At 39.9% G+C, this 24,178-nt stretch overlaps 1 protein-coding gene across 2 annotated transcripts in view; it reads left to right on the top strand.

The window, feature by feature from the left end:
* mtmr14 (myotubularin related protein 14) overlaps positions 1-24,178 on the top strand; it is a 110,488-nt gene that overhangs the window by 64,181 nt on the left and 22,129 nt on the right. For both annotated transcript variants that reach the window (XM_072280852.1, XM_072280853.1), the window contains exons 9-15: positions 5,398-5,472; positions 8,172-8,238; positions 8,440-8,525; positions 12,711-12,787; positions 16,797-16,833; positions 18,798-18,868; positions 22,693-22,748. In XM_072280852.1, coding sequence (XP_072136953.1) covers positions 5,398-5,472; positions 8,172-8,238; positions 8,440-8,525; positions 12,711-12,787; positions 16,797-16,833; positions 18,798-18,868; positions 22,693-22,748 — 469 coding nt within the window. The remainder of the gene's footprint in view (positions 1-5,397; positions 5,473-8,171; positions 8,239-8,439; positions 8,526-12,710; positions 12,788-16,796; positions 16,834-18,797; positions 18,869-22,692; positions 22,749-24,178) is intronic.

Genomic DNA, 24,178 nt, shown 5'->3' with positions numbered 1-24,178 from the left:
TTAGTTCCCGATTCAGAGTCTCGACCTAAAAAGTAAAACCGATTCTTTGCCTCCACAGATGCTGTCTGACTTGCTGAGTTTTTCTAGCAGTTTGTTATTTTGCTTTTAAGTTCCTTCTTCTTTTCGACCTGGAAGGATTGCAGTGGTACAAAGGGATTTCACTAAGTAGATGATCAGAGTAACTATACAGGAGTTGAATAAGTAACTGATTTCATGATAAATATAAGGAAGTTGTAATTGGGTTAGTGCAAGAGTATGCCTTTTCTCTTAAATGAATACTAAAACATAGGTTCATCTGGGTGCAGCCAAATAGAGAAGTGAAGATGTAAAATATCAGAATAAGTGCCAAGTTGTGGTACGGGTCGAGCTTCTATAATCCAGCACCATTGGGACTTGAGGAGTGCCGGATTAGTGAAAATGCCGAATTACAGAAGGATCACATTAAGCGATAGCTAACCACCTGATCATACCTTTAAAATATCAAAGGTTCATTTACTGTCAGAGAAATGTATACATTATACATCCTGAAATGCTTTTTCTTCACAACCATCTACGAAAACAGAGGAGTGCCCCAAAGAATGAACGACAGTTACACTTTTACACTTTATACTTTATTGTCGCCGAACAATTGATACTAGAACGTACAGTCATCACAGCGATATTTGATTCTACGCTTCCTGCTCCCTGGATTACAAATTGATAGTAGATATTAAAAATTTAAATTATAAATCATAAATATAAAATAGAAAAAGGGAAAGTAAGGTAGTGCAAAAAAACCGAGAGGCAGGTCCAGATATTTGGAGGGTACGGCCCAGATCCGGGTGAGGATCCATTCAGCAGTCTTATCACGGAAAGAAGCTGTTCGCAAATCTGGCTGTATGAGTCTTCAAGCTCCTGAGCCTTCTCCCGGAAGGAAGGGGGACGGAAAGTGTGTTGACTGGGTGGGTTGTGTCCTTGATTATCCTGGCAGCCCTGCTCCGACAGCGTGCGGTGTAAAGTGAGTCCACGGACGGAAGATTGGTTTGTGTGGTGTGCTGCGCCATGTTCACGATCTTCTGCAGTTTCTTCCAGTCTTGGACAGTACAACTTCCATACCAGGTTGTGATGCACCCTAGAAGAATGCTTTCTACGGTGCATCTATAAAAATTAGTGAGGGTTTTAGGGAACAGGCCAAATTTCTTTAGTTTTCTCAGGAAGTAATGGCGCTGGTGGGCCTTCTTGGCAGTGGACTTTGCTTGGTTGGACCAAGTCAGGTCATTTGTGATATTGACCCCAAGGAACTTAAAGCTTTTGACCTGTTCCACTTGCGCACCACCGATGTAAATTGGGTCGTGCGGTCTGCTACTCCTTCTGAAGTCAACAACCAATTCCTTCATCTTGCTGAAGTTGAGGGATAGGTTATTGTCTTTGCACCATGCCACCAGGTTCTTAATTTCCTCTCTGGACTCAAACTCATCATTACCCAAGATACAGCCTACAATTGTTTTGTCATCAGCAAACTTATATATTGAGTTTGATGGAAACTTGGCTACACAATCATGGGTGTACAGTGAGTATAGCAGGGGGCTGAGTACACAGCCTTGTGGGGCACCAGTGCTCAGAGTAATTGTAGAGGAGAGCTTGTCCCCTATTTTTACAGCGGGTCCTGTCTATGAGGAAGTTGAAGATCCAGCTGCAGATCTGAGTGCTAAGGCCCAGGTTCTGGAGCTTAGGAGTCAGTTTATTTGGAATGATGGTATTAAAGGCAGAGCTGTAGTCAATGAAAAGGAGCCTTACATATGCGTCTTTATTCTCCAAGTGTTCTAAGGAGGAATGTAGGGCCAGAGAGATGGCATCTGCCGTTGACCTGTTGCTCTGGTAGGCGAATTGCAAAGCGTCGAGGTTGTGGTTGATGTGTGCCATAACCAATCTCTCGAAGCACTTCATAGCAATTGATGTCAGAGCCACCGGTCGACAGTCATTCAGGCATGCCACCTTGTTCTTCTTCTGCACTGGGATTATCGTTGCCTTCTTAAAACACAAGGAGATCTTAGACTGAAGCAAGGAGGAGTTGAAGATGTCAGCAAACACTCCAGTTAGCTCGCTTGCACAGGCCCGGAGAATCCGTCCCGGGACGCGATCTGGGCCCGTTGCCTTCCTTGGATTTATCTTCAGGAAGGCCCTTCTAACGTCCTTGGTGACGATGAATCTCGATGCCATCAGGTCCGGTTCATCCGGAGGGAGTGGCACGCTCCTCTTCTGTTCAAATCTTGCGTAGAATACGTTAAGTTCATCAGGAAGAGAAGCGCCACAGTTATTGATATTCCCAACCTTTTCTTTACGCCCAGTGATCTCATTTAGACCCTGCCATAGTCTATTGGCATCCCTCTAGTTAGCCTGGGCTTCCAACTTGGCTCGATATTGCCTCTAGGCACCCTTAATGGCTTTCCGGATTTCAGGCCTGGATTCTGTGTAGCGACTGGTATCCCCGGACCTAAACGCTGCAGCTCTAGCCTTCAAAAGGGACTTGACCTCACAATTCATCCAAGGTTTCCGGTTAGGGAATACCCGGATCATCTTGCGAGACACACAGTCCTCCATGCATTTCCAAATAAAGTCTGTAATAGCTGAGGCATACTCATCGAGGTTAGCTGCTGAGTCCTTGAATACTAACTAGTCCACTGATTCAAAGCAGTCACGGAGGACCTCATCAGTTTCCTCTGTCCAACGCGACACCACTTTTGACACCGTAACCTCCCGCTTCAGTTTCTGTTTGTAAGCCGAGAGGAGGAGTACGGCCTGATGGTCCGATTTTCGGAAGTGAGGTCGTGGGACAGAATGGTAGGCATCCTTGACTGCTGTGTAGCAGTGGTCAAGTATATTTGGGCCTTTAGTGGGGCAGGAGACATGTTGGTATAACTTTGGCAGTGCCTTTTTGAGGTTAGCGTGGTTAAAGTCCCCGGATGTAATGAGCAAAGCCTCCAGATACCTGGTCTCAAGTTCACTGATGTTGGCATACAGTATGTTCAAAGCACACTCCACGTCTGCCTGGGGGGGGGGGAGGGGGGGGAATGTAGACCGAGGTGAGCTCCCGTGACAGATAGTAGGGACAACACTTCACCGACAGGTGTTCCAGATCCGGGCTGCAGGAGCTTGTCAGTGCCACTGTGTCCGAGCACCACGCAGTGTTGATCAGTAGGCAGACACCACCTCCCCTCGTCTTGCCTGAAGACGCCATGTGGTCCATCCGATGGATCGAAAATCCCTCCGATCGGATGGCACAGTCGGGGGTGGCAGGGGAGAGCCAGGTCTCAGTGAAACAGAATACACAGCATTTCTGCATCTCCCTGCAATAAGTGAGTCTCACTTTAAGATCATCCACCTTGTTCTCTATGGCTTGCACATTAGCTGGTAGGATGGTGGGCATAGGGACCCTGAAGCCCCTCAGCTTCAATCTGACCAGCAGCCCAGCTCTTTTCTCACGCTTCCTCGGTAAATAGTGCATCTTTCCAGGTTTCCATTGATGCAGTGTGTTGTTGTCAGCTCTTTGAGGTTGGTGGACGGGTCCTGCGGGGATTGGTCGCGGGTCGTGTTGTCGGGCACTTTGAGTTGGGCCGAGTGACGGGGGAGGCTCTGCTGCCACTTCCAGCTGCTGGGAGCCTGGACTGTCGATTGGGTTGGGTCCGGAAGTCAACACTTAATCCTGGAGGTCCGGGCTCCTGGCTGAAACAAGTCCGTAAACTGAGTCACGGTTGCGGAGGCCTCCGTTCCAGCTGAGCCTCGGGCTCGATTTCCGAGGTCGGCAGTGGAGGCCTCACTTCTGGCAGCTGTGGATGGCCACCAATGGGGCTTTACGGTGGTCACTCCAGGGAAGCGTCTGGGGCACTTTAAGGTCTCCGATGTCATTTCTATGTGATTGTCTGCTCCGGAGAGGTGCTGGTCGGAATGGGCCGTGTCTCCAAATGCTCCGGCACAGTAGTAGACCGCGGGTCTCTGGGAACGTGGTGGGCCTTGGACCAGGCCTGGCTGGTCGGGTCCAGGTGCGGTCCAGAGTTTAAGAAACAATTCTGGCGCGGTGGTCTCCAGCTGGGTCAGTAGCTTCGCCAGGGTGTTGTTGATCTTGCTGGATGCAGCTGATTGAAGGTTTAGAAGGGTTTCTCGGGTATAGGATTGTGTAAAGGGCTGTTTGCTTGGGAGAGCACGCGCAGAGTCGCGAGTTACCGGTGCCATCTTATTTCATCTTAAAATGTTAAATGTTAGAACCCCTAAGTTTCCCCCACCTGCTCCCCTCCCTCCAGCGCATAAAGCGGCAACGAGCAACAATCCCCTCCTCCCAACCGGCAAAAAATAGAGCACAGCCTCTACTAGCATGAGCTAAGCGATAGCAAAGACGCAGACTTGCAGTTAACGGCGCGCACCCCGCCCCGCCCGCCCAGGGATTCGGCGCCGGCTCTCTTCACTCACAGTTACTGAGAGAATCCTCGTTAAGTTTCTTTTCCTCCGATTAGTAATATGCTTAAATTCAGCGGGTGACCCCGTCTGATCTGAGGTCATAGGCAGAAGAGAACGGAGTGCCGGCCGGGTGACGCTGGAGGACAGTGTGCGACTGCCGGCAGGCGGGCAAGAACGCGGACCGACCCGGCAAGCACCAGCTCCCTTACCACTGGCAGGTGAGACGGGCGGGTGTGCCTCATGCAAATGATATTAATAAATGCAGGAAGACAAGCAGGAATCGCCTGTCTCTGCTCACAGGAGTGCACCAACACGTGAACAGACCTAACGCAACCAAAACAATGTGAAGCAGATTGGTATGGTGGCCCGGAAAATGTGAAGTCAGTGCGGATTATCGAAGGAACCGGATTATAGGTAGTCGGATTAGAGAAGGTCGACCTGTAGTATGTTAGATTTAATTAAGGAAATAATGACACGGGAAAAATTGTCTCCAGAAGCTGAGCGGCTTGAAATAAAGTGCTAATAATACAAAATTAAATGTTAGAGTTCGAACCGAGAACAAGGTATACCTCTCTGTGCACCGTTCTGAGGCTACTGGATTCACTTCCAGTCTTAATTAACACATTTGTGTTAAGATTAAAGATTTAGATTTGTAATGGAATACAAAAATGAGACAAAGGGATGCAAAAATAGTATAGTCAAAATTCATCTTGCCAATTTGTTCAGATTTGTCCTGCACATTATCAGTGCCTAACTGGGCCAATTTCTGATGGAAATTGAATCAATTTCTAAGTATTGAATAGATTCTTAGAGAGGTTATTGTTGAGGAATCATCCAGTGAAGCCTTGTGGCGGAACTTAGAAATAACAAGGGATGGCCATGTTGGTAAGGCAATATTATTGCACATCCCCCACCCCCCATAGTCACATGCTGTGTAGTAACTCAATTTTTATTCATGTCTTTTAGGATTTTGTTGATGCACCATTGAATATCCCTCCTTCCCTGACTGAGAATCTGAATATTGATTGGCGGGATTATCAGGTGAGACTGCTTTAATAACTCTGAATTCTGTATTCAGGAGAAACTTTTTTTTTATCTTTAAAAAAAATATAATGGGAAAATAACTTGAGGCTGAGCAGGCATGTAACTTGGTCCAATTGTGTTCATTTAGACAGAAAGGAGATATTTAGTACAGTCGAAAATGTCTTAAACTTTTCTTAATTGCAGCTTTTCTTACCTCAAGGTATTCTGATGAATTCTACAAATCATTGCTCTCAGTAAGTGAAAATGAAAAACACTGTAGATACCAGAAAAATGCAAAATGCTGGAAATATTGAGCAGATGAGGCAGGGTCTGTGTGAAGAATCAATGTTTCAGACCGGGGATCCTGTCAGAAGTGATGGTCTAATGAAGCGAGTAAAGAATAGATGCTGTAAAATTACTGCAACTTAATTTGTCTCTTTTCCATACCATCTTTCAGCACTACATGTTATTAGAAGCTCTAAAAGATCAAACTAGCCCTGATAACTTATTTTAGATCGGAAAAACTGTTAACAGCTATAGAAGTAAAGTTCTCTTGTAGCAAAGAGATCAAAGTATCTTGATTTTTTTCAATCAGTAAGTTATCCTTTATGAAATTTAAGTACCCTCTCTTGTGTATCCATGTTTTCAATAGATAGATTGAATAATTTATGACATTTGAATTGGAACCGGTACTGGACCAACCGATGCAACAACAAAACTACCACAAATGCACTAACACACGTAATTCTTTTTCAAACCTTTAATTCTTTACTCGTAGCATGCTATGGGGGAAGTTACAGACTGATCTCGCAAAAGAGCCAGTCCAGACACTGCCCCCGAATTACACAATTCTCCACAATTTATAACATTGATCAGGTAGCAGGAAATCTTACGATTACAAGCTTAAATAATATTAGAATCATTTCAATCACATGCTAAGATACAATTAGATGTAAAATAATCATTGGTTAGTTAGTTATAATTATCTTAAGCCAAAGCTAGCCCATCAGTTCCTCATTCAGACAACTTCCCCTTTTCCCCAGAACATTCTAGCCCTTACACTATACTTCCCATATTTAGCTATACCTTGAGATGCTTCTGCAAGATCAGATAGTTCCTTATTTTGAATCTTTGCCTATCGTTAGAGAACAATGACTGGTACGTCACCAGTTGCTGGGTAAAGCTTCTTTTTGACTGTCCAAGGCAGTAAGGTGATTGATCATTATTTAATCGTTGTTCTTACTCTATACCCCTATTTACCTATCCCTTCACTCCATCACCAGGAGTGGCCCACTTGGCAGTTTGTGCCTTCTGTGACATTTAATAAGATCCTGATTAATCCGATTCTAATCTCATTTTGTATTCCTGTTTACCTGCTGTATTGTTTCACACTCTTGCTTATTAAGTATTGATTGACTTAGGCCTTAAAGATGCTCAAAGACCTTGCTCTTTTGAGAAAGTGTTCCAAAGTTTTATTTCCATTTTGAAAGAAGAAAAGGCACCCATCAATGTATAAAATTAAGTTACCCTAAATTTTAAAAATCAGCCCCCAGTTTTAGATTCTGTCTCAAGTGTGTACGTTGTCTCCACACCTACGTTCTCAAGATCTTGCAGGACCTTGTGTTTCAAGTCACTACTCTTTCAAACTTTATCGATATACAGTTTAGCCCCTCTTCATAAAACAATAATCTGCCAATTCCAGATGTTATGGAAGTCAAAATAATTCTGGAAATTGCAAACCTAAAATTAAGACAGGGAGTTCTGAAAATGCTGAGGTCAGGCAGTATCTATGGAAAGAAAACAAGTAACCAAGTTCAAAGTAAATTTATTATCAAAGTATTCGTATATTATCATATACTACATTGAGATTTATTTTCTTGCAGGCAATTACGGGGAAAAGGAAATTCAATAGAATTTACAACAAACAGTAAACAGACAAGGACTGACAAACAGCCAATGTGCCAAAGAAGACTAACTGTGCAAATAAAAAACAAACTAATACTGAGAATATTAATTGTAGAGTAACCTTGAAATTGAGTCTATAGGTTGTAGAGTATTGATGATTGAAATCATCCTCACTGGTTCAGGAGCCTGATGGTCTTTGGGTAATAACTATTTCTGAACCTGGTGGTGAAGGACTTCAAGCTCTACCTTCTCCCTTCTCCTTTTCCCAACCATGATTCCCCTCTTCTGGCCCCCTTCCAACTCTCAGTCCACAATAGAAACCCATATCAGAATCAGGTTTATCATTATTCACATAGGTCATGAAATTTGTCATTTTTTTTGTGGCAGCAGTACAGTGCAATACATAAATTACTACAGTACTGTGCAAAAGTCTTGGACACCCTAGCTACATGTGCATGCCTAAGATTTTTGCATGGTACAGTAAGTGGGTGAGTTTTGTCACTGGACATTTTACTGGTTAAAATGTCCAGTGATATTTGCAGTGTACTGTGGATTATAAACACAGAATATTTGGATTGAAGCTTCCTCCAGTGGCAGTAAAAAGCAACTACAACTTTTTTTAGTCACATCAGCGGGCAGCAGGTTTTGTGATTTCATTGTTTAAAGTCTACGTTTAAGCAACCTGTTATCAATAGAATGATTTTTAAATAGACCGAAGTCTCTCCCAAGACCATGCCTCAAAGCTTAGACCTTTGCATGTGCTGTTCCAATCAGGAGAGGTTAACACCCTTTATGGTATCTTCTCTCCATAGTCTTGGGATCTTGTTCAACAGACACAGAATTACTTGAAGCTACTCATTCATATAATAAACCGGGATGGTAAGTCTAGATTTTGATTCCTGTTTTACCACCATTCTGCCAATTTAATAATTTTCTGGTAGCTTAAAACAATTGCATTTAAATGTCAGCTCTTTATAGGGAACTGCAATGTGGACATTTAACTTTGTGTGCCAATTATGACTATTTCTTGCCTGTTTTCCCTCTGATGTCCTTGTCTAACCTTTTACTTTCTTCTGACAGAAGACAGTGGTTTGTTAGTGCACTGTATTTCTGGTTGGGATCGAACACCACTCTTTATCTCTCTTCTTCGTCTCTCACTGTGGGCTGTAAGTATTAATAATTTTGATATGTTTTCAGCTGTAAATATTTCTTGTATTTTTTGGGGACACTGCTAATCAGTATTTTGCTGACAACTTTCACTTTGGATTTTTTTCAATTTACAAGAAGATTTTCATTAAATAAAAGCCATCTGCCAGGTCTGTAAAGGTTTCAGTAAATGTTTTTACTTACTTGTGATTTTCATTTAATACTGCTTTTGTGGAAAGTGGTGTTTGCTGACAGAGTTGTGTGCTTTGCTGTAACTTGATTTGTGCTGCAGCACGTACAAAATTCTGCAGGAACTCACAGGTAAGGCAGCATCTACAGAAGGGAATAAACTGTGGATGTTTCAGGTGGAAACCCTTCAACAGACCTGGAATAGAAGCAAGAATAAGGGAGAGGTGAAGGTGTACAAGCTGGCATGTGACTGGTGAAACCTGATGAAGGGGAAGATGGGTGCAGGAAGAGGGATGAGGTGAGAAGCTGGGAGATGATGGGTGGAAGAGATAAAGGGCTGAAGAAAAATGAATCTGACTGGAGAGGACAGTGGATCATAGCAGAAAGGGGAGGAGGAGGGCAACCACAGGGAGGAATGGGCAAGGTAGGAAAAGAGAAGGGGTAAGAGGAGAGTCGTAAGAGATAGCAACAGTACTATCCCATTTGGCTCATCAGGTCTGCTCTGACATTTCATCATGGTTGACCCATTTTCCTTGTTCACCCCATTTTCCCATCTTCTACCTGCAATCTTTCACACTGGGACTAATCAAGAACCTATCAACTTCTATCTTAAATACACCCAATGGCTTGACCTCCACATCTTTCTGAGGCAGTAAATCCCACAGATACACCACCCACTGGCTGAAAAAATTCCTCTTCATCTCCATTTTAAATGAACCTCTGTCTGTTCTGAGGCTGTGCTCTCTGGTCCTAGACTGACCCCCCCCACCCGCTATAGGAAGCATTCTTTCCACATCCACTCTATCAAGGCCTTTCAACATTCAATAAGTTTCATTGAGATTCTCCTCCCCCCACTCATACTTCTAAATTCCAGTAAGTACAGGCCCAGAGCCATCAAACACCCCACGTATGATAACATTTTAATTCCCAGAATCATTCTCATGAGCTTCCTCTGAACACTCCAATGTCAGCACATCCTTTCTTCAATAAGGGGCCCAAAACTGCTCTTAATACACCAAGTAGGGCCTCAACAGTGCATTGTAAAATCTCAACATTACATCCTTGCTTTTATATTCTAGTCCTTTTGAAATGTAAGTTAACATTGCATTTGCCTTCTTCACCACTGACTCAACTTACATGTTAACCTTTAGGGAATCCTGCACAAGGGCTTCCAAGTCTCTTTGCACCTCCAATTGTTTAGTTCTCTTCCCTTTTGGAAAATAGTCTATGCTGTTATTCCTTTTACCACAGTGCATGAGTCGGAATGAGGAAGGGCAAAAGAGAAGCTGGAGGGAGGAGAAATTACCAGAAGTTACAGAAATCGCTGTTCATACACTACCCAGATGGAATATGAGGTGTTGCTCCTCCAACCTGAGAGTGGTCTCGTCATGACCACGGAGGAGGCCATGAACCATTCTGCAAGGTTTATCTCTATAAACTTTTAAGTTATGAGCTTCAACACAGCAGGAATAAAAGTACTGATACAAATCTTAAACTCTGACCTCAAAGGCAATAGAGGATAAAATAATGGTTGTCAAATCTGCTGCTGAATCTTGTCATGAGTAGCATTGCAGTGGAAAGTGTGAATGTTGCTAAGATATGGGCTTGATTGAAACTCATTTGCTCAGTTGAAGATCAAAAAACTATGGAAGCTGAAAATCAGATGAAGACAAAAATTTGCTGGAAATACTTAGATTCTGCTACTATGTAGATAAAAGCACTCAGCTTCTCCAGCTATACGACAAGAATATTTATTCTTTGAGGGATATTTCATTTCTTCTGCATTTGAATTTGCTTCTTCCCTATAAATTCTTACAAAAGCAATACCATGTTTTTCAAAACTATTCTCTTTTTTTTAACTAATCATCTCCTGCTTCTCTCCGAGCTAATTATACCTGTCAATCTCCTTTCCAAAAATGCACCCAGTTATGTCAAACTTGCATGCACTGCTGAGTTCAGTTACTTAATATTGCCCTCTTGAATAGAAACATCTTGCTTAATTACCCCTTTGTCTTGAAGTTTCCTAGTTTTAAATGTGTAGTTTGGAAGATTTGACCTGGATCAGTTTCATTAAATCTGATTGTGCATTTGCCAAGATGTCAGTCAGTTCCTCAAGGTCCTTTTTCAGAAGGAAATAAGTAAATTTACTTAATTTTGGTTTTCTGAAATTCAAGTTTGCAACACATGGAATCATAACTTTTGCTTGTTTGCTCACTTGGAAGGACTATCAGTAATTGTCATTAGAAAATGAATAACCCATCAACTCTTGGGAATGAATCTTTGTCATTTACTCTCATAGTAAGACATTTGCTGAATTACTATAGGGGAAACATTACTGTAAAAATGAAATTAAGGATGGGAGTGACAGAGGATGGAAATGGGATGAAAAAGTCAGCAAGCTGCTTTAGTGTTTATCATTTGGATCTTTAATATTTTGCCTCTTTTTGCTTTTCCCCTTCATTTTTCTCCAACTCGGAGCAGGGGGATCATTGCTTGCAAGTCTAAATCCAGCTGCTTCAGAACTTAATACATTAACTGTTGGTTTGAAAATTGTAACTAAGCAGCTCAATTCTCAAATATAGTATCGTATAAGGGATAAAGTGCCAAATGGCTTCCATGATTTGATATTCGAAGTCCCACCAAATTGTTGATAACACAGAGCTGTGGTTTAATGTGTTCAAAAGAAATTGATATTCAGCAACATTGATTGGAAAGAGCCTAAACTGCAATGACCAATTTCATGTTTAAAAACTGCCTTCGAAGGCTGTGTGTTTAAGCTTTCTATCACTTGAATCCCATTTATTCAACATACTCTTTGACCATCCCCCCCACCCCCAACCATCAAGCAGGAGGTACTGTAGTATTAGGACAAGAACTGTTAGGGTGGGAAACAGCTTTCTCCTCAGTCCATAAGACTACTGAAGCCCCTGCCAACACCCAGGTCTTGTCATGTGTGAAGCACCTCTAGTGTTGTACTTTTCACTTTTTAACTTGTGTTGCAAATGCACGTTATTATTTGTAAATTTACTAGTGTAATATTACTTTGTATCATATGTGTGAGTTATATGTACTGTGTGGAGCATTTGGTCTGGAAAAACTTTGTTTCGTTTGATGGTATACATATGTATGGTTGAATGACAGTAAACTTAAGCTTGAATACTTGTTCTATTTAACAAACAATTATAAAATGTACTAACTTAAGAGACAATAATAAGATATTTGCCGATCTTCTCAATCGTACTAAGTGAACTGTGATGCTTCGTATATGAGGTCAGATGCTGAATGGCTAGATTATGCAGAAACTGAAGAGAAATAACTGAGAAATATCATAGGCTTATTTAAATAAAGAAACTCTAAGATTGATTCAAATAACAGAAAGGCAAACTTATTGCAGATATTTGCTTGTATAACTATCATTTTCGCTTTCTTCCTTCCTAGACACAAGCTAATTAAAAAAAAAAATAGCTTGCCCTCTTTCACTGGCAATGAGTGAGAATCCAAGAAAGCTATTTATTTATTTACCCCACGGTAAGGTTTTTAACTGATGGATCCACATGTTAAAGAAGTTGGTTCATACAAACCTACTCGAAGTTGATTCTGAATAGGAGTTAATGTTAGTCTTCCTCCTGCCACAAGTTTTCCATGAATAAATCTTTAAGAAATGAACCACATATCAGTAAAGACCAACACAAGGGATAGATTTTCAAGAAGGAAAGCAAAGATATAAGCTCAAACTATTTAATAATATCTTATTACCATGACTAGTGATGTTAAGTTTGGGAGTAGGAGTAGTGCTATCAACAAGCTAAGATAGCTTTTGTAGCTGCAGCTTTTATTTTAGTCAGCTTTAAACAAGTGTATGTTTATCTATTATAGACTACATAGAGACCTCAAGCATTGTATGAATTCATAATAAGGTTGTGTTGAATATTGTTTATTAAGGGCTCAAAAGTTTTGTTATATTATAGTTTGAGGCAGCTCGTAGTTAAAACTTTGCCACATTTTTTACCTGACAGGATGGACTTGTACACGTTTCTCTGGAGCCTGTGGAAATCCTTTATCTAACCATTGCTTACGATTGGTTCCTTTTTGGGTGAGTTTGTCTTGCACTTATCAATAGCAGAATCCCACAGAACACAATGGTAATGTCAGATTTTTAAAAAAAGATTTTTCTGAAACCCAGTGATATTAACTTGCTACTCATATTTTCCACACTTGTACTTCATTGAACCAGAAATAGTGGCCCAAAATTAAGTTATTTGCCGTATTGTATCTGTGTTGGCACTTTTCAAGAGCTCTATCTATTTAGTTCCACTGTCCTTCACTTCTTAGAACTAAAGTTCTTTTTAATCTTAACTATTTAGTCTGATTACATCATTCTTGAAACACTGCATTCCATATTTATAAGGTTTTGTTGTCTTTTTTAAAATAATTGTCAAGAATTAAACTGCAATTAAGGTGACTTAAGCCGTATTTCCTTAAATTAGCATTACTTTCCTTATTTGTGTTCTATTACCTCTAACAACGAACTCTGGGATTCGATTTGTCTCTTTTGCGGGTGCGGGGGGGGGGGCACACAACTTGCCCTGTCATCTTTAAAGTTTGGTTTATGTACACCTCCAAGACTCTGTTCTACTATAACATTTTTTCATTTAGATTATATTGCTTGTCCTTGTGCTTCCTGTTAAAGTGTGCAATTTCCACAAATCTCTGCAATAAATTCACCCGGTGTTTATTTAATGTATGTCTTTTTGAATACCATTATTTACTGGTCAACTCATTCCCAGGTTTTGTGCTACCCACCAATGAAATAATGCCCTATGTACCATTTAATTTTGTATCTGATCTTTGATGCTGATATTTTTTGTAACCCCTCCTCCTTAAGCAGAGCTGTAACATTTTTAATTGGCCGGTTTTTAGCCTTTTGTCCCATATTTAAGAAACTTTGAAACATTGTAGGTAGAGTCACATTTTCCAACATCACATGCCAAAGAACTCAAGTTGTATTCTATTCTGTTCATGAAGCTAATTTGAGAAGAGATGGAAAGAAAGTATGTGTACTTATCTAGTGCTTCATAATTGTGTTCCAGTGTTTAGTGAAAGCCAGTATGGCATACTCATTTTATACACAATCCCTGTGTTTTGGGTTTTTGCCACCTTTTTCTCTTCTTAGATTTCATGTAGAGTTCCTGTATTAGCTGGGTTCTATAATGGATTAGAAATATTCATTTGTCTTACTTCATTCTGTTCTGTGTTATTCTTCATTCCACTTTTGAGAATTTACTGCCTCTTGAAGGCTAAAGCTTGTCTCATAGATCAGGGGTCCCCAACCTTTTTTGTACTGCGGACCGGTTTAATATTGACAGTATTCTTGCGGACCGGCTGACCGGGGTGGTGGGGGGGTTAATCACGACCGGAATATAGGTTATAAGTCAACTATAGGTCACTTATCAGTGGCTAATACACTCAATTTTGATTCTAATAGGGTTTATCTAACCAATTTAATATTAAACACACAGTGCATATTTTCCTTCCGTGAATCTAATGATAAGTCAATTATAAGTCATAAGGGGGTTCCTTATGTCCAGCCTATTCTGCAATTTAGTTTTCATTGCATTCATTGCAGAAAACTCCGCTTCACAGAGATATGATGTTGGAAATGGAAGCAACGTTTTCAGTGCTTTCGTGGCTGTCTCAGGATATCCAGCCTTGACTTTGATCCAGAATGCCGGCAGAGATGTTATGTCAAACATACTTTTCAGCCCACCGTCATTTGGAAGCTCGAGGAGTTGATGATCTTCTTGCGCTGACATGGATGATTCACTGGGGACATTCACAAATGGGTCACAGACCCATTCCTTTGCACGTCTTGGGGCATTTGTGGTTGGGAAATAACGCTCAAATTCTGTCGACAGCGAAGATTGGTGTGCGTGCACCAGCTGTGAGAAGAACAGTGCAACCTCAATCTCTCCCAAATTCCCAGCTAATGCCCCCTGTCCACTCACTGTCCCCACAGTTCCAGTTTGGCTGTGAAAGCAAACACTTTATCTGCCAACTTGAAGACAGTTGTCATTCTCCCCTGAAGTGACAAATTGAGTTCATTGAGCAGCTTGAAGATGTCACACAGATAAGCGATTTTTACTATCTACTCCTCGTCACTGAAGTGTGCTGCCAATGTTGACTTTTTTCTTGAACAAATCTCTGTAGCGGCTCTCTTATCTCAAAAACCCTGGCCAGGGCTCTCCCCCTTGATAGCCACCTGACTTCAGTGTGTAAGAGAAGGCGTTTGTGTTCTGCATCCATTTCCTCGCAAAGCTGCTCAAACAGACGTGTGAGTTAAGGGCTTCTGCTTTGATATGATTGATAACTTCAACAACGCACTCAATACACTGTTAAGATCAGGTGACATTTTTCGGCTAGCTAGCATTTCCCTGTGTGTGACACAGACTGGCATTCTGGAGCAACCTCTTTGACTCGGGTAGTGAAACCAGCCTCACTAAGCCATTCCAACAGCTATGCTTCAATGTCCTCCACTATGTCATCGATTCTACTTGAAACTGGTAGCTGAAAGAGAAACCTGTGCCATCTTGTTAGCTGAATCTTCTTCCAACAGTTCAGGGCACATGTCCTTGGCAGCAGGCAGAATCAATTCTTCACCAACAGTGAAAGGCTTCTTAGCCTTAGCAATACGGCTAGCCATTAAGTATGATGCTCTCAGAGCAGCAGCATTTATGGAGGTGGTGGTTCTTAGCACTTGTTTCTGTCCCACGTGCTCACATTTTTTCCGCTCAAAAAACTCAACGGGTTTGTCTTTAAGTGCAGGGTGCTTGGACGCAAGGTTCCGAAGCAGTTTTCATTGCCTCATTGGACAGTTTGTCTCCACATATCACACAGGGGGCTTGGAGCGTGCGAGTCACCGGTCGCAATAAAACCATATTTTATGTATGACTCATCGTATTTTCTGTTGAAGGAAGCTCTTTTTTTGCAGTCTCGGCCTCAGCTGCCTCGGCGTTATCATCATCGTTTGGCCTCTTATGTCCCCTACCACCTCTTCCAAAGAAACTCTCAAGCGACGTTTGTTTTTTACTCATCATTAGTTGCAGGTTAATGACCGACTGATGACTTCATGTGCGTTCAAGTTCAACAGTGGGCGTGACAGGGAATGAGGAAAGGTGCAGTTGACTCGTATCGTTTCCTCGCAGCCCGGTGGTTGGGGACCACTATCATAGATTTTGACTCTCATTCACTTGGTTTCCATGGCAATTTGCTGAATTGAACCTTCCTTAATTATTCTTACACTTTGTGTTCTATTCTTTGCCTATTTCCTTAACTATTCTAAGTGTGATGTAATTATGATCACTATTCCCCAAATATTCTTCCATTGAAACACCCTCCTCTCCTTCCCTCCCCTTCCTAGAACTATATCCAGTACTGAATTCTTTTTTTTCGTTTGGTTTTGGAGCTAAGAATACATTGATCAAAATAATTTGCCGTACACATATCATTCTTTCTTTTCCCTGGTCAATGATACTTAGAGGTAATCTTATTGAAATGTGTAACATTTCTATGGTGCTTGACAGTATAAATACATGGGCGTTATTTCTCTGGAACCTGGGGTCAGTCCCAAAAACATAGGGAATGGACATTAAAGACTAAACTATGATGAGTAGAAAAATCCTTCATCCGGAGCAAAGAGAATCTTTGGAAAAAGAGTTATGAAAGCTTGTCACAGCATATATTATGTTAGTGCCATGGTGACACTGCAGGTAGTTCCAGTGATATCTAGGATGGAGGCGGAGGTATTCCACTTGAGATGGGTACAGAAGATGCATGACAACAAAACAATGTTGTGCTAAAATGTTAATGTGTACCAATTGAATTGCAGCTTTATAACTGCAAGTAGTTTATCCTATTTGTTTGGGAACTGAAGTGTAAATTGGGGAGATGAAGTTGGTTGGGATAGGAGAAGGATTTTGATCTTTGGAAAGCAAGACTGGAATATTCACTTAATCGAATAAGATTTGAATAAATAATATAATAATAATAAATAATATACAAATAAGACAATATTTCATATTTCTATTATTAATATGTATTTGCAGACACATGTTATCTGACAGGCTTAGCAAAGGGGAGGAGGTAAGTTAAAGCTGAATAAATGTCTTTTGCTGATTATTAAAATTGCCTGCTGTATTTTATTATAATAAGATTAGTCTGATAGCCTGAATTATTATTCTATTTATTGCAAGACAGTTATGATTAAGGAAAAAAGGCAGTTTGTTAATCCCATGTACATTATGAAAGAATTGTGCTGTGTCAGGCCTTGTAGAAATTTAGGTCAATTAGAAAACTGATGACTTGTTTTTGAATGGTTTGGATCATCCTGTATCTGGCCTGCTATTTGAATTTGCTTCCCATTACAGTCCTATGTTATCTGAGCATGCTCTGTATAATGGGCAGACCTCGTGTATGGATCTCAAGGCCCATCCCTAGGAAAACTTCTGCCAGCCTGTTGGTGCAAAAGATTTTCAAAATTTTTAAATGTTTCTGATAATCATATGTTTGAAAATTTTTCAAATAGCATTAAATTTGGGGCAGAATAAAAATTAAAAATTCAAGCATTAAATGTAAAATGCCAGCAAATAATTAAGAACGTGAAAATAAAGGAAATTAAGCTAGCCACTTACATGAACCTACTACCTACCTTTTGAAAGTAAACCTATTATCAAAGTACCTACATGTCATCCTGAGAGTCATTTTCTTGCGGATATTCAAAGGAACACAAAAGAATTAATGAAAGACTGCACCCAACAAGACGGACAAATGCCAATGTGCAAAAGACAACAAACTATGCTGATACAAAAAGAGAAAAAAATAAATAAGCAATAAATATCAAGAACACGAGATAGAGTTCTACAAAATGTGTTCATCGGTTGTGGGAACAGTTCAGTGATGGGGCAGATGAAATTATCCCCTCTGGGTTCAAGAGCCTGATGTTTGAGGGGTGATAACTGTTTCTGATCCTGGTGATGTGGGTTCTGAAGCACCTGTACTACCTTCCTGATGGCAGCAACAAGAAGAAAGAATGGCCTGGATGGTGGGGTCCCTTAGGGTGGATGCTGCTTTCCTGTGACAGAGCTCCATATAGATGTGCTTAATGGTGGGGAGGGCTTTACCTGTGATTGACTAGGCTGTATCCACTAATTTTTTTTTTTGTAGGCTTTTTCGGTCAAGGCACTTTTTGTTTCCATACCAGGCCGTGATGCAACCAGTCAATATCCTCTCCACTACACATCTACAGAACCAGTGACCCTTCCAATCGAAAAAAGTTGTTCTTTTGCCAGGCAGCTGTCCTGCTCACTAATGCTCTGTCGTTGAATTCAGATATAGCATATGGTTTTCAGATCCTGTAGGACTTGATGTTTGTCCATCTTCAGAAGACAGGTTGATAATCTTAAGCTCCCCATCAAACTCTTAGCTAAAAGTAAGCATGACCAAGCTTATGTCTGCTGCATTTGATACTGGAAAGAATCCTATTGAAGCAGAAGAAATAGGCTTTTCTAATTTGCGTAGTTTATCTTTGTGTAGGAAGGAAGAAAGAAAGGTGCATTGATTTTACTTTTTTAAGAATTCTGTTCTGTAGCTGTAGTTTTAACCAGGGGGTGGTGCTATTGTACTGTTCTGTGAGATCACAGTTTGCACAGTTAAACATTGAGTGCAAAAATAAGCTGAAAATAAATTATGTAGAGAAATACCAAAAAGCAAACTGCTGGAAAAATAGACAGCGTCATCCAGTAGGGAAATGGACCCTGTGACCCCTTCACATCCATGGTGTCAATCTGGGCTAGTCCTATTTGACCTATATCCCTCTACCTTTCTAACAGTGAGGATTACTTTTCTAGAAATATTAAATCAAACTTCACTTTCTGTGTGTTTTTAGTGGTACTTTGTTTCTATCATCTATATTGTTTAGCTTTAAGTTTCAAGTAAAAGTTGATACAGTTTGTAGTTGTTTCGGCCAGCCCACTTTAGTTCTGTGTTTCATAGAAAGTCTTTCGAAACTTGAAATCTGAAATCTAAAATCAAGTTCTATTTTGTCTCAGATTTTTTTCTTTTGCTTCAATTTTTTGAAGCACATCACCTCAGAAGAGTTCTCTGCAGCAAAAAAGCTGAGGTAAGGATCTCGTATTACTGGGTCTTCATTGGAGGACTGGTCTAGACACCAAGTGATGTAAACAGTTACTCACGGCTCAAAGCTTTAATGTTTCCAAAATGATTAGTGTTAGGATTCAGAAAGAGCATTTGAACTGTTCTGCAGTGTAAATTCTGGATCAATGAGCAAATATTTAAACTCAGAAAAGGAAATAGAACAATGTCAATCCACCTATTTCAAGTGCACAGTGATGATACCAGGAAACAAGTAAAACCAGGAAGGTGCATAGTGTTTACAGCAACTGGACAAGTAATTACCCAAGGGAACAATCTTAGAACATCAGGGACAGAAGCTGGAGTACGCCTTTGTGTTAATCATGCCTGTTCTGCCCTTCAGTTGGCACTCCTCAATGCCACTTTCCTGCATATTCCTCAATTCTTCAATATCTAGAAATCCATTGATATCTGACTTGAATGCAGACTGTAACTGAGCCTTTACAATCCTCTTGGGTAGTGAATTTCAGGGACAACTACACTCTGCATGAATTTTTTTGCATCTTAATTGAATTTGAATTTATTCTCTGTCATGAATGGCCAAATCTTTATTTTGATAATGTGATTTTTGCTTCTGGTTATGCTGAGTAGAGGAGTCATTAACACTGCATCTGGCCTGTAAGAATATTTGCAATTTCATTGCAATCACCTCCTATTCCTGTAAACTCCAATATAGGCCAATACAAGTCTACAATAAACCTGTTTTTGCGAGAATCAATCTGGTGAACATTTACTCCACTCCCGTATGGACTGGACACAATATTACAGATGGCATCTCATCTGGAGCATATGTTTGTAGTAAGATGCATCTCACTTTGATCTTAAAACTCACAAGAACAACATTCCATTTGCTTTCCTAATTGCTCTTTGTGCATGTTTTCTGTCTGGAAGTGAGATATATACATAAGTCCTTCTGAATGCTGACACTTTTCATATCCTTGTCCTTTCTTGTGCAACCTACATATGCAATGGCCCTCCTGTCTTTCAATGTGGACATCAGAGCAATGGTGTCTATGGAATCTTAATGTACAGAAATATGCAACTCAGTTTGAAGCTTGAAGTCAATTTCTGCACAAGCCAAGCTCACTCATCCTAACCTTCAGTATTTTCTAAACATTCCTTCTGTTCTTTACAAAATAAACTTGTATTTAGTAATGATCCATGCCAGTGAATCTGCTATTCTAAGCATCCTTTAATACATATTTGTCAGATTATATTTTTAAACTTTAAGATGTGTGGAAATCACTGGCAACCACAGCATTTATTGTCCATCCCATGTTTGTCCCTGAACTAGGGAGTTGGTCAAAAATGAATGAAATTGATGCACCTGAAGTCACATTTGTCTGGAGAAAGATAGGTTTCTTTCCCTGAAAATCATGAAGGAACTGGATCAGTCTTTATAACATACTAGTAGCTTCATGTTTGGTGATTACTTCTTCATTTTAAGTTCCAGCTCTTTTCCTAGCTGCCATGTCAGCATCCGAATCCATATTGGTAGATTAATGGACTCTGGTTGTTCACCCAGTAACTTTGCCACTTGTTTATCATTATACTTAAATTCAAAAAAACCTTTAAAATATTTTGTTACTAATGTGTCGGGTTTTTTCTCATGACTAATCCCTCTTCTGTTGTTAAATTTGTAATGAGTGATGTTCAGGATCATGTTCATTGTTTTTTGCATTTGTGCTTTAATGGTGACTAAAACTCTGCTTAGAGAGCCAGTTGGATCATGTACAGATTCAACATTATTCCCATGCCTTTTCAGTCTGTCCCTTGCAATAAACCTAGAGGTTAACATTTTTATAGTTTCATCTATTGCATTGCTGTCTTTAATGAGTTCATCCTTTTTCACTTCTCAAATGTCAATAACATGAAGGAACCAGATCAATCTTTATAGCCAGCCAGTAGGTTTACATTTGGCTTTCAATAACATTTTCAGACTTCACCAAATTACCCAATACAGTATTGTCAACAAGTGTTATTGTTACCTCAATTCTTACGTCCAGATTGTTCATGTAAATAGTGAATCCAAGAGTGATGACAACATGTATTTTTTTCTTAAAGTATAAAAGTGGGAGAAAGATATTTGTTCACTTTAGTCCACTCTGACGTTCAATAAAATTGTGTGTGTGCGTGTTCCTACACTAGGCTATGATCCCTTTATTTCCTTAATCTCTAGACATTAAATGGTCTTTATGCAATATACTCAACACATAATTCTCTACTATTGACTTGGGTAGCAAATGTCAAAGATTCATCACTCTTTGATTAAAGAAATTTCTTCTGTCCTGAACTGCTGACTATTTATGGTGTGATTATGTTCTAGCCAGGAGAAGCAACAGTATTACATCTATCCTATTAAGCTTGTGTACATTTCAATGAGGTCATCTCTCATTCTTCAAAACTCAGTGGAGTACAGGCCACTTTACTTGATTTCTCCAGACACAATAAACCTGCAATTCAAGAATCAATCTAGTGTACTTTGCTCCATTTCCTCTCTTGTAAGTTTATCCTTCCTTGGGTAGAAAGACCACACTCGTATATTACCAGGGTTTTATACAACTGAAGTAAGATGTTTCTACCCTTGTATGCAAACTCTCTTGCAGTAAAGATCAATACATCATTTGTCTTAATTGCTTGCTATACCTACATATTGACTTTGAGTGGGCCAAATAAAAACTGATCAGCAAATTTGCAGAATATATTAAGATTGGGGGCTTAGTGGGCAGCGAGGGAGGCCTGCAGCAGGATGTGAACCAGTTGGAAAAATGTGCTGAAAAATGGGAGGTGGAATTTAGTGCAGACAGGTGTGAGGTGTTGCACTTTGGGAGGACAAACCAGGGTAGGATGTACATGGTGAATGGTAGGGACACCAAGGAGTGCAGTAGAATGGAGGGATCTAGGAGTAATGATCCATTATTCCTTTAAGGTGCCCTCACAGGTAAATAGGGTCATGAAGAGTGCATTTGGCACATTGATCCTTATAAATTAAAGTATTGATTACAGGAGTCAGGATGTTATTTTGAAGTTGTATAATATGTTGTTGAGGCCTAATGTGGAGTATTGTGTATAGTTCTGGTCACCCACCTTTATTTTCTGGAGTGTAGGATATGAGGGGAGATTTGATGGAGGTATACAAAATTATGAGGGGTATAAATAGGGTGAATTGAATACAAGTAGTCTTTTCACTGAAGTAGTGAGGCTAGAACTAGAGGTCATGGGTTAAAGGTAAAAGGTGAAAATTCTAAGGGGAGCCATGAAGGAAACTGATTTACTCAGAGGTGGTGTGAGTGTGGAATGAGCTGCTAGCAGAAGTGGTGAATGTGAGTTCATTTTCAATACTTAAGACAAATTTGGGTAAGTGCTCAGATGGGACAGGTATGGAGGGCTACTACGGTCCAGATGCGGGAAGATAGGACTGGACAGAAGAACAGTTGGGCATGGACTAGATGTGTTGAAGGAACTCTTTCTGTGCTGTAGCACCCTATGACTATAAATATGAGGAATTTCCTTTCAATCACTGTCTTTCTGTTTTGTTACCAAGTAGGTGATTTCATTTTATTTCCATGTTGTTTTCCATCTGCCATTTTTTGCCGAATCAGCTGTCTTATTTGTCCCAACTACTTTTGTGCCTTATTACCCCCCTCCAAATTTTCATCTGCTAACCTTTCCTAAAATTGTGTAGATACATCTTATTAAAGGCTGAATAGATCTTTGCCTGCACTTTCACATGCATTTTGCCCCCTCAATAAAACTCCAGTTTGCCTTGCATCTATTCCTTTTCCTTTGCAGAAGGAAGAACACACAAAAAGAAACTGAGTTTCTGGTGGATGATCTGTGTACATTGGGTAAGTACACTTCAAATCAATTTATTCCAAGGAGACACACCCTGCATACGCTTTTTTTTTAGTTTGTTACTAATGCAATCTTGTCTCTAGATATTGATAGCAATTTTTGGATAACTGCATAATTACAAATACTTGCAAGCTATGGAATGATTATAATGCAGCTGTGAATGTTACTACACTACAAATTGCAGTAGATTACTTAAAGATTAGCAGATTTTTTAAAAAAAAAAGCCAACATCTAATGCATACTAAAATGCAGATTATAGTTCCCAGTTTATACATCTGGAAGTTTACAAAATATTTGCCTACCCATTAAGAGCATATGCTGGCAGAATTGAAATGTTATGATATGGACTTTATTTTGAATGTGAAATATTTTTCATCTGTTCTTTTTGAACTACAGTATAGTAGTGCCTGTGCTTTCTAGTATTTAGTGCCAAAATATTTTTGAAGACCACTCTGGCATGATTTAGTGGCTGAAGTATGTAGCAGTGCCCAGTTACTGCGTGGTCATTTTTCAGAATATTGGCATGTTCTTAATCCTGAAGCTTTCTTGAACTTGAAAAGTTATCACTGCTTCAGGTTTTTACCTGTAGGCTTGCTCTGACGTAAGACCAGCGAGGGGTGAGTTAATCCACAACTTAAATCGTAAAAGAATAATCAAAGTCATTGACAAGCATGGAATACTTCAAAGAAATTTTAATGTTGGCATCACACAGTAAATCCTTTTCACTGGTTTATAAAATAGTAGCCTTCCAGAAATCTGCGGAGAAACTTCTTGAAAAAGCAGTGAGGCAGTAATTTAAGAAAATAAATATAGTGTAGTTCTAAGGATAAATAATTACCATCTATAAAGCTGACTTGGAACTGTTATTTTTTTTATCACTGTAGTGATTCGACTCTGAAAAATGGCAATACCTTGTGATGTATTATGTAACCCAATTTCACATGGCTTACATTTACTTTTTTAAAAACTATTCAATACCCTGTATAGCTATTAACAAATATATTAGCTTTCATACTGTACATGTTGAATCTTCAGTTATTCAATAGTGCAGTGAGTCATCCATAACTCATTTTGTACTCTCATAATCCATTTGCTGCTATGAAAGGGCTTTGTGATTTGTTGCTGTTAATAAAGAGGCATATGAAAAGATTAACTTTGGCACTTTAAGCAGGGAACAACAAAATACTCTGCTCTAAGCTTTCTGACCCTGGTTACATTTTTTTTTAATTGGGTTATGCTGCATAAACATAAGCTGAAATAGAAGAAATGCTGTCTTAAGTAGTAAATGCAGGAATCCACATTGGTGATTCACCCTGTTTTGTGTTGCAATAAATAATAAAGCTCTTTGTCACCAACCTTTGTGAATAAGACAATTAGAATTAACTTAAATGTGGGACTCTTTAACCACAGTTCTGAGGTCTCC

The sequence above is a fragment of the Mobula birostris genome, chromosome 16 (assembly GCF_030028105.1).
Source record: "Mobula birostris isolate sMobBir1 chromosome 16, sMobBir1.hap1, whole genome shotgun sequence".
Taxonomy (NCBI): domain Eukaryota; kingdom Metazoa; phylum Chordata; class Chondrichthyes; order Myliobatiformes; family Myliobatidae; genus Mobula; species Mobula birostris.
This window is presented reverse-complemented; position numbering and strand designations above follow the sequence as displayed.